General features: G+C 38.1%; 1 protein-coding gene and 1 pseudogene across 1 annotated transcript in view; one reads left to right on the top strand and one right to left on the bottom strand.

The window, feature by feature from the left end:
* Positions 1 to 10,830, bottom strand: part of ARFGEF1 (ADP-ribosylation factor guanine nucleotide-exchange factor 1 (brefeldin A-inhibited)) — a 209,742-nt gene that overhangs the window by 118,398 nt on the left and 80,514 nt on the right. The window contains exon 6 of the mRNA XM_006860037.1: positions 3,455 to 3,731. Coding sequence (XP_006860099.1) covers positions 3,455 to 3,731 — 277 coding nt within the window. The remainder of the gene's footprint in view (positions 1 to 3,454; positions 3,732 to 10,830) is intronic.
* Positions 9,523 to 10,830, top strand: part of LOC102817473 — a 4,333-nt pseudogene continuing 3,025 nt past the window's right edge.

The raw sequence follows: 10,830 nt of genomic DNA, 5'->3' as shown, positions 1-10,830 counted from the left end.
AGGTCAGTCTGTGAACAAAACAATTACAATGTGAAAGAAGGTAAACACAGAGGAACAGAGATCCAGGTGGTGGGAAGGTCAGGTAGATTACAGGATAAAATAGACTGTCTTAAATGGAGGGAAGAGTTAATGGAATATAAGGTAACCACAACAGTGGGGTTAGGGTGAGGGTTTTAGTTTGGGTGTTGGGGGAGGGCAATACAAGAAGGGGGAGGAAGTGGAAGAACATGATAGATAGGGAAACACTGAGACAGGTTTGCATGACCTAAGTGGGACAGAGGTAAATAGTGACACATGCTCAACCTTGGAACAACAGGACTCTGTGATACAGGGAGCTAGGCATAGCTTGAAGAAGGGAAATAATACTAAAATAATTGACTGTCTTATAAATATTGGTTTCCCTTGCCTACTATTGTAAAATAGACACTTGAGTGGGATAGAAAGGAATGTTGGGAAACATGATTACAGAAAACTTGTAAGCCCATCTTCAGCCTAAAACTGACTGGAATACATAAAAGGGTTTCTAGAACTTGCCAAGTGTAATAGGCCTCTTGCAGAGCCTATGCAGAGTATAGGACCTTAGGTGGAATCCTGAGTTCCATCCAAAACCTTCTGAGGTGGGACATTCTCACTAGCAAAGCCAGCCTAGAACAGCTAGAGCAACAGAAGATATATCTTCAAAGAAAGATCATCAGGAAAAACCCAAAACAAAAATGTCAGCATGTCTGGCTACTACAAGAATAAGCAAGTTGTTCACCAGGAAGACATCAAGGCAAGCAATCAAGTTCTGTCAGGACAAACTCCCCTCCAAGACTGAAACTCAAAGGGAACACACAAACAGGCATGTAAGCTTGCTGGTGACCACATTGGTCTACTGATGAGTGGAAGAGGGGGAAAGGCAGCAATGAAGAAATGGGCTGAGTTCAACCACAGTCCATTGACTCCCAATGACCTGGAGATGAGAGAGAAGAGGAAGGGCTGGTTGGTCCAAAGTGTGGTGAAACCTGAGGACACTTGAGCCCATGGACAAGGACATAGCCACAGAGGGTTAGGAGCTGAGAGTGAAGTATCCAGCTGACATGAAGTGAGGAGAGATGCACAAGAACACCCAAACTTGTGTACAGTACACATTTGACCTAGCCTCGATGGCTTGATAATCAGAACTCAACTAGCGCAAGATTACAAAAACAAAACAAAAAAAAATTTTTTTTTTTTAAATAATGGAAACAAGGGTAAATTGTTACAATTTGATGAACCTGGCCTATATTCATAGAGGTAGTAACTCCAAATTCCAACAGAGAGGGAAGGAGTCTTCACATGAAGTATCATTGCTATTCCCTCTGTACACAGGGTAGATAGGGATGGGCAACTTAGACACTGGCTATGTAATATGAGGGGGCAAGAGAGGCACGAAGTGACTGGCCTACAAGGTTTCAAGAGGGAGTTTAGTTTAAGAATATGGGGGGGGAAAGAAAGAGTCCCCACTGGATAGTTTTCATCTTGTCTAGATGGGTTTGGTGAAAAGAGATGGGGATAAGAGTCGTAGGATTCAATAGCGAATAATTGTTATCATGACTAATTGTGACTGTCATAATTGTAAAGGTAGAAGTTTTGTAACAAAAACAGGGGAGTAGTTAATCTTACAGTCCAGAAACAGAGGACCCTAAGACCATCAAGGGAGAAGAGCACAAGCAGAATGCAGGACCTTATCTAGAGAAGGAGCAACGCCAGAGATGGAGGCAGAGATGGGGACATGCAGAGAGGGAGCAGCTGAGGACTCTAGATTCATGGGAAGAGAGGGACTAAGAGCTGGTGGCCAATAGGCAGACTTGCAGAATGTGTCCTTTGGAGGTGTAAATCATTATATATGCCTGAGTGTTTTATTTAAAAAAAAAAAAAAGCTAAAGTGGACAGAGAGAAATGCTGGTAACTGATGGTACATGGAGGGGATTATAATGATTGTAATGAAGCAAGGTGTATGTATGATTTGTTTAATTTAAAACTGATGATCCGCCCTGTAAACATTCACTTGGTCCACAATAAAAACCTTAAAAAAAAGGGGTTAGCTATAAAGAACGGAAATGCATTTTCTCACAGTTCAGAAGGCTAGAAGTCTGAATTCAGAATTTCTGCACTAGGAGAAGGTCCTGTTTTGCCTCTTTTAGCTTATAGTAGCTGCCAGTGATCCTTGGTGTTCCTTGGATTATAGCTGGATCTGTTTTCATTGTGATACAGCGTCTGTCTTTTTTTCCCTGTGTATTTCTGTATCTATTCTGTTTTTGTTTTTTTATTGTTGTAATAATATATTGAATAAACATTTGCAAATTCCACACTTTCATCTGTGCAACTCAGTGAGGTTGAGTACATCCATTCTACTGTGCAACCATCACTACTATCTGTTTCCAAATGATTCTATCGTAATTAGCAGAAACTCAGTGCTCCTGAAACGACGACTTCTTTCCTCCTCCTTCCTGGCCCTGGTAACCACTAATAAGTTTTGGTTTCTACAAAAAAAAAAAAAAGAAAATTTGCCCAGAGAATCCTTCAATAACAAAAATCATGAAAAGGGTATGGTTATGTGTTTGTGTGTGTGTGTGTATCTTTTCTCAAAGTGAAGTAAAATCATAGACATCAGATGAATTATAACTATATCCAACCATCCTAGTTCATGAAACCAGAATTTGGACACGCAACAGAATCTCTATGATTTTAGTCAAGCAACAAAATCTCTATGATTCTTAGACAGCAAACTCAAGAGAATGAAAAGACAACCTAAACTTCATGGAAGTTACACAGACCAGCTAAAGTTGAGAATAATGCTTGGAAAAGACTGACATTAAAGTAAGGAAAATACTAAATTTTTATAATCTTGTAATTTTTCTTAAAATTAATTTACTTATATAAAGTACTTTCAGAGAACATCTCAATTCTAGTGATTAATACATATCTGGATAGAAATAAATGAAATTTATTTTCTGTGTAGTTGGCTACTCAAATACTTTTGCTTAAATTTAATTTCGGTACTTCATTTTAGCATAATCACAATATTTTTCTAAACTGATAACAATAATTGCCTATAAATTTCAGTCATATTCTAGAAAATCTTCGTAAATTGGTCCGTTTGCTAAGAAATTAATCAAGAAAAAAACATAGTTCCTATATAACATGTAAGAGGCATTTGTGACTTTTTATATCTTCTCCAAAGTTGTAGGTCCATCCATCATACTGCTCATAAGATACTAATGAATGCATAGTACCATTAAAATTGCCTTATGGTTTGATGTCAAAGTAACTATGCCACCTAGAATGGGAAAAGTCCACAATCACTATAATGTGTCTAGTATCAATTAAGTCCTATTTCCCTCCCCACGTTTCTTCACCAAAAACTCTAATCCCTATGTGCTTCCCTTAAAACACACACACACTCATCCCATGCCCCTTTCAGGAAGATTACTTTCAGCTGCAGTTGCCTGATCAGCTTCAGTCTGTTCATTTTCGGCACTGGAAAGATCAGATCCATTTTCAGGCTCTGTGTCATCCTGAAGGCTTTTATCCACATCATTTCCATGGGGTTCAAGGTCCCCCTCATGTTCTTGGGACAAATGATCAACAGGCTGAGGTGGCAGATATCTGAGTTGAGGTGATTCCGGCTCATGATGGCTAACTGGAGATTGCAGCAGCAAATGATGCTGCCGATGCCTTTCTTTTTCCATTTGTTTGGCTTCCTGCAACTGAAAAGAAATAATTTCCAATATTAGTAAAACAAAGTGTTTAAAATATACAAGTGTATAATAATCTAATTATGATTCCTTTGAGTAACAGGGTGCTACCTTGTTTCTAGGCTTGGAAACTACAGTCAGTCTACCAGAAACAACATAAAAATAATTAAGAACACACAAAAAAATAGTAACAATGACAATTGTTAGTGGCACTGGTACACATAAACAGAGATCAAAAACATCCTTTTTGGTATCTAAAAGATGTAAATGTATTAAGAAAACAAAAAATAAAAATAAATTAAGGTAATTAAAAAAAATCCTTACAGTAATAATGGATTGTTACCAAAAGTGGATTTAGTGAACGTCAAACAAAAGTTCCACTAAGACTGAAATAAGAACAAAATAAATCACTATATAAAAGTAGACAGGGGAGTATACATTTACATATATATACTCATTTTTTTTATATATATACATATATATACTTATTTTTTATACTATATACATACCTCTTGAGTATGCTATATACTACATCTCCTGGGTAGAACTAATGGTTAAGTGCTCAACAACTGGCTAAGAGTCTGCAAGTTTCAATCCTCCAGAGGAATCTAGGATGATACATTTGGTAATCTGATTCATAAAGGTCAGTCTCTAAAACCCTATGGAGTTCTCAAGAAGTTGTCATGAGTCTGAACAGACTCAAAGGTTCAACTAACAGTAACATTTATGTGTGTGTATGTATCTCCATACACTTATACATGTATGTATACATATTCATTTTTGCTGATACAATACTAAAATCTAGAAAGATACACAAGAAACTAATGAGGGTTACCTATAAAAGAAGGAGAGGTTTGAAAATGACCAAATGTGAGACAAGAGTAAAACTTTTCATGTAGATCTTCTATAACATGCTCTTACATTATCCTGTCAACATCTTTTCATTACAAAATAACAGAGTTGCAATGTGGGCTTAAAAGTCTTTATCCAGTTAGTCATATAATCAGTATGAAAACAACTATATATACCAATGTTCCAATTTCATTTTAGAAGAATTATTACTATGTACAAAATTATTGTAAAGTTGACTCACTTATAAGACGCTCTGCGATCATTTGTCAGGATCAGAGACTTTTTATTTTTTGTACTTTATTACTTTTACATACTTCTCTTTGATCCTCATGATCTGATATGGATGATTCTTAACAGAACTAATTTTCAGAGAAAAATATTTTACAGCATCAAATATAAATATTTCATATTCCCCAGTAATATTCTACAATTTACAGAAGTACTAGACCTAATTAATTATATACATTTAATAAAATTTTAAAATAATTTAATTACTAAAAGGTAAAAAGAGTCTTACTATCTACATGGTCCAAATTCCTCATTTTATAGCTAAGAAAACTGATGGGCAAAATAAGCACAATTGTTTCAGAACATTTGTGAAAAACGCAATTTCAAAATTAACAGTAAGGAATCTAATTCCACCTCAGTCCAATTTCAACCAGTCAGCACCATGGGAAAGTGCATGCTCTGGAATCACAGATAAGGAGTAGAATTCTAGCTGTTCTATTTACAGAGTTGTAGAAATTCTAGCAATATCCTTGAAAAAAAGAAGACCTATTATTCCACGAAAACAAGCCTTCAAACATTTTCCATATAATTTTGTCCTTTTTAGAGCAGGGTTTCTCAGCTTTAGCACTACAGATATTTTGGAGTGTAATTCTTGGGGTAAACGGACAGCGATTATCTAGTACTCTGTAGAATGTTTAGTAATATCCCTAGCCTCTAGCTGCCACTATGTCAGTAACAGCTCCCCAATCATGACGATAAAAAATGTCTCAATGCACATCTAGTTGAGAACCACTGTTTTCGAGGAACAAATTAATTACTGAGGTTGAATTATTTTAGGATTGAACCTTCTATAATAAACTCTGGCTTTTTAGACTTGAAGGGGTGGGGAGTGGGGGAGTGAGGAATGGGGTTAAGGTTACAAGTAGCAGACTTTTTAGCCTGGAAAAGATTTTAGCAAATATATAAGTTAAATCAGTCTCTTTTTCCAACTGATACATAATTTACTCAAAACAGAAGTATTTATCATCCATGACATGAAATATGTTCATAATCTTTATCATAAAATTCAGCTATATATTTATTTGTATAATTTTTATACAAAATCCATACTCCACAGTTTGTAAGATGGTTAAAGGTCATGGCCAAGAATATTTTATTCATCTCTGTCTACCTGAGGCCTATTATGGTGCCAATAGCACATATAGAATGCAATACAAACTTGCTTAACAAATAAATAAAGCTTGTATTTCTATTATCAAAAATTTAAATAGTATTCAATCACTTCCTAAAAAAATCAGCAAAGTCACTGTTTTCGTTTGCAAAATATTAGAAATAACTTAATGCCAATACATAGGAGAGTAACTGAATGGTCACTATGGTACACTGTTGCTGGGGGTCAAGTGTTGTTAAGTGCCGTCGAGTCGAGTCGGTTCCGACTCATATCGACCCTGTATAGGGTTTCCGAGGAGCAGCTGGTGGGTTTGAACTGCTGACCTGGTGGTTCGCAGTCCAGTGCTGATCCTACAGCACCACACCAGGAGTCCACCATCTGCAAAAAAAAAAAAGGTTAAGGAAGATCTCTAAGAAGTAATATGGAATGCTTACCATGACAATGTGATGTGAAAAAGCATGAGTAAGCTTAAAAGCATATTTCTTCTAGTTCAACCAAGACTTTAAATGAATACATCCCAGCAGACAGCCTAACTAATGCTTCCTAAGAAATCCTGAGTCAGAACCACTCAGCTAACACGCTCTTAGATTCCAGATACTCTGGAACCGTGAGAGAAAATAAATGTTTGATGTTTTACACAATTAAATTTTGGAGGTAACTTGTTACTTGCAATAGATAAGTAATAAAGAAGATGCAACCCTTCATGTGAGAAAGACAATGATATATGAAACTATACATATATCTTCTTATTTGTGCAAAAGATATTCAAGAAGAATAAACCCAAAACTAAAGAGATTAACTATATCAAAGGGGTGGAAAGAAGGTAGAAATAGGATGGTAAAAATGAGTGGGGTATGGCAATATACCTTTGCATAGCTCACACTAATACATCATAGTAAAGTCCTGTGAACAACTGACTTACCAACAATTTGTACATGTGCCTTAATGTTATATATATCTGCCTTCACTTTAACACGACTGAACCAGTTCCAACTCCCAACAAATACTTCATCACAATCACCTTCACTTGCTGCACTATGTAGCTTTTAAATCAAGAAAAAGGCTTCAAACCTTTTCTTGTACTAAAGAATAATAAGAACCATATGTACCTGTTGCAACTTACCTACAAATTTTGACTTAAAGACACACATTCTTAACCCAGAAGATGGCTTTTCAAATCCAAAAATCTTTTTAAAGCAAATAAAGCCCTAATATGCTTTACTGTCTTATGAATATTAGTTTCCTTTGCCTACTATTGTAAAATAGACACTTGAGTGGGGTAGAAAAGTATGTCGGGAAACATGATTACAGAAAGCTTGTAAGCCTAAAACTGACTGGAATATCTATAAGGGGTTCTACAACTTGCCCAGTGAAACAGGCTTCTTGCGGAGCCTTTGCAGTGTGTAGAACCTTAGGTGGAATCCTGAGCCCCAGCCAGAACGTTCTGAGGTGGGACAACAGCTAAAGCAACAGAAGATATATCTTCAAAGAAAAATCAGCCAGAAAAACCCAAAACAAAAACGGCAGTATGATTGGCTACAACAAGAATAATCAAGTTATTCACAGGGAAGCTATCAAGGCAAGCAATCAAGTTCCTTCAGGATAAAACCCCCCTCTAAGACTGAAATTCAAAGGAAATACATAAGCAGGCATGTAAGCTTGCTGGCGACCACATTGGTCTACTGGTGAGTGGAATGGGGGAAACCCAGCAATGAAGAAATGGGCTGAGTTCAACCACGATCCATAGACTCCCGCTGACCTGGAGATGAGAGAGAAGAGGAAGGGCTGGTTGGTCCAAAGTGTGGTGAGACGTGGGGACTCCTGAGCCCATGGACAAGGACATAGCCACAGAGGGCTAGAGCTGAGAGTCAAGCATCCAGCTGGTATGAAGTGAGGAGAGATGTACAAGAACACAAACTTGCAGGTAGTACCTACTTAACATAGCTTCGAAGGCTAGATAATCAAAACTCGACTAGAGGAAGATAGAAAATAAAAACCATTTTTGATAAAAGAAATGAGGGTAAACTGTTAAAATTTGATGAACCTGACCCATACTCATGGAAGTACTAGCTCAAAATACTAACAGAGAAGGAAGGAGTCTTTATATAAAGTATCAATCCTATCCCCTCTGTATACAGGATATATAGGGACGGGCAACTTAGATATCGGCTACCAAAAATGAGGGGTGAGAAAGACACAAAGTGATTGGCTTACAAGGTTTCAAGAGGGAGTTTAGTTTAAGAGTATGTGAAGGAAGAAAGAGTCCCCACTGAAGAGTGTTCATCTTGTCTAGATGGGTCTGTTGAAAAGAGATGGGGATAAGATTCTTATGAGTCAATAGTGAGTAACTTATCAAGACTAACTGTGACTGTCACAACTGTAAAGGTAAAAGTTTTCTAACAAAAATCGGGACGTAGTTAATCTTACAGTTCAGAAACACAGGACCCTAGGACCATCAAGGGAGAAGAGCACAAGCAGAATGCAGGACCCTATACACAGAAGCAGTGACACTACAGATGGAAGCAGAGATGGGGACATGGAGAGAGGGAGCAGCTAAGGACTCTAGATTCATGGAAAGAGAGGGACTGAGTACTGGCGGCCAGGAGGCAGACTTGCAGAATGTGCCCTTTGGTTGTTTAAATTATTATATATTCTTGAGTGTTTTTGTGTACATCTCCCCATCCCCACCCCCAAACCCAGAAAAGAAAAACAGAGGGAATGGAAGCAAATACTGTTGAATGATGATGCATTAAGGAGACTGTAATCACTGCAATGAAACAATGGTATAAAGACGACATTCTCCCATGCAAACTATCACTCAGTTCACAATAAAGAAAACAGTAATAATAATAAAAAGCAATTAAAACCAACCAGCATGTGGGGGTGGAAATATCAAAATAGAAAACCAACAGTAACAAATGAATCTTATTATATTACAAATAACATAAGCCCACTAAAGAGTGAAGGGAAGAAAGGAACTACTTTAAGTAGCTTCAGAAGACATGATTTTCACTGGATAAAGCTAAAGACTAAAAGAATTAAACATAAGTCTTCTACTGTACTTAATAAATTTACTTTTGCTAGTGGTATAGACTAGCAATTCTACAATTATTTTATGTGTATAAAAGGATTGAACACATTAAACAGAAATAAATATATGGACTTTAATATGTACCAATAAATAGATGGGGGTTGCCAGTGTATGGACATATGTTTCCTAGATCTATCTGCTGAGGACCTAAAAGAAGAATAACCCAGCAGCAATGAACACACCTAGCCACAGAGATCTTGTTTCTAAACATCCTTCTCCAATCAGAAGCCAAAGGTCCTTGGGAAAAGTGGTTGATTCCAGGGGAAAATTCAAGATGAACTTGGAACATCTTGAGGTTTCACGAATTAAGTAGATGCTCAAAAAAGCAAGAGAGAGTTGCCCAACAGCTTCTGGTGGGTCAGTATGAGGAACTGGCCCAGTTCAACCCACTATGCACCTGCCCAGCTGGCCTGGGTACTTCGACTCCAGGTCTGCTGGATGCACCCCAAATCAGCAGCGTCATGAGGTCTTTGCCATATTTGTGTTGTGGTCCAGTGGTGTGGGCCTTCAGCAGAGGCTCCAAACAGCTGGGCATCCCCACAGCTAATTTTCCTAAGCTTGTAATAGATAATCTTCTTGCTTATGTATCCACTGGCATTTATTAGGGTTGGACCAGTGTCGGATGTAGAGATGTCCATAAGATGGGGATGAGGATAGATCCCACACTACAATATGAAAACGTCCATGGAAACTCCTATCATTCAGACCTTCACAGAGGACTTCTATGGGGAAATCCTTAATGTGGCCACCACTGGCTACCGGAGACTAGAAAAGAACCTTGGTTGTTTGTTGTTGTTGTTGTTAGGTTCCACTGAGTCGGCACCGACCCATTGCGACCCTAAACACAACAGAACAAAACACTGCCTGGTCCTGTACCAGCCTCACAATCGTTGCTAAACCTGACCCCATCACTGCCGCAACTTTGCCAATCCATCTATCTCATTAGAGGTCTTCTTCTTTTTCTCTGACCCTCCATTTTACCAAACATGATATCCTTCTCCAGTGACTGGTCCCTTCTGACAATATGTTCAAAGTATGAGAGACAAAATTTGGCCATCCTGGCCTCCAAGGAACACCCTGGCGGCATTTCATCCAACACAAATCTGTTTGTTCTTCTGGCAGCCCATGGCACTTTCTCCTCTAACTCAAATGCATTGATTTTTCTATGACTTTCCTTATTCACTGTCCAGCTTTCATATACATATGAGGTTACTGAAAATACCAGGGCTTGGGTCAAGTGCACCTTAGTCCTCAAGCTGATCTTTGCTTTTCAACACTTTAAAAAGGCCTTGTGCAGCAGATTTACCATTTCAAGAGGTAGCACATGCTCAAGAGCCAATGATATTGAAGAAGTCCAAGGTGCACTGAAGGAATTGGCAAAGAATAAGGCACCAGGAATTGATGGAATAAAAATTGAAAACTGACTGGAAGAGATCCGTATGTGGGCCCATTCCAAAGAGAGGTGATGCAAGGGAATACAGAAATCATTGGACAGTATCTTTGATATCCCATGCAAGTTAAGTTTTACTAAAGGGAATACAGAAACAACTGCAAGCATACATTAACAGAGAACTTCCAGAAGTTCAAGCCAGATTCAGAAGAAGCCGTGGAACTAGGGATATCATTGCTGACATCACATGGATCTTGGCTGAAATCAGACAACACCAGAAAAATAATTGTTGTTGTTGTTGTTGTCAGGTGCCATCGAGTCGGAACCGACTCATAGCGACCCCATGCACAGCAGAACGAAACAATGTCCAATCCTGGGC

This window comes from Chrysochloris asiatica, unplaced genomic scaffold (assembly GCF_000296735.1).
Source record: "Chrysochloris asiatica unplaced genomic scaffold, ChrAsi1.0 scaffold00036, whole genome shotgun sequence".
NCBI lineage: Eukaryota > Metazoa > Chordata > Mammalia > Afrosoricida > Chrysochloridae > Chrysochloris > Chrysochloris asiatica.
This window is presented reverse-complemented; position numbering and strand designations above follow the sequence as displayed.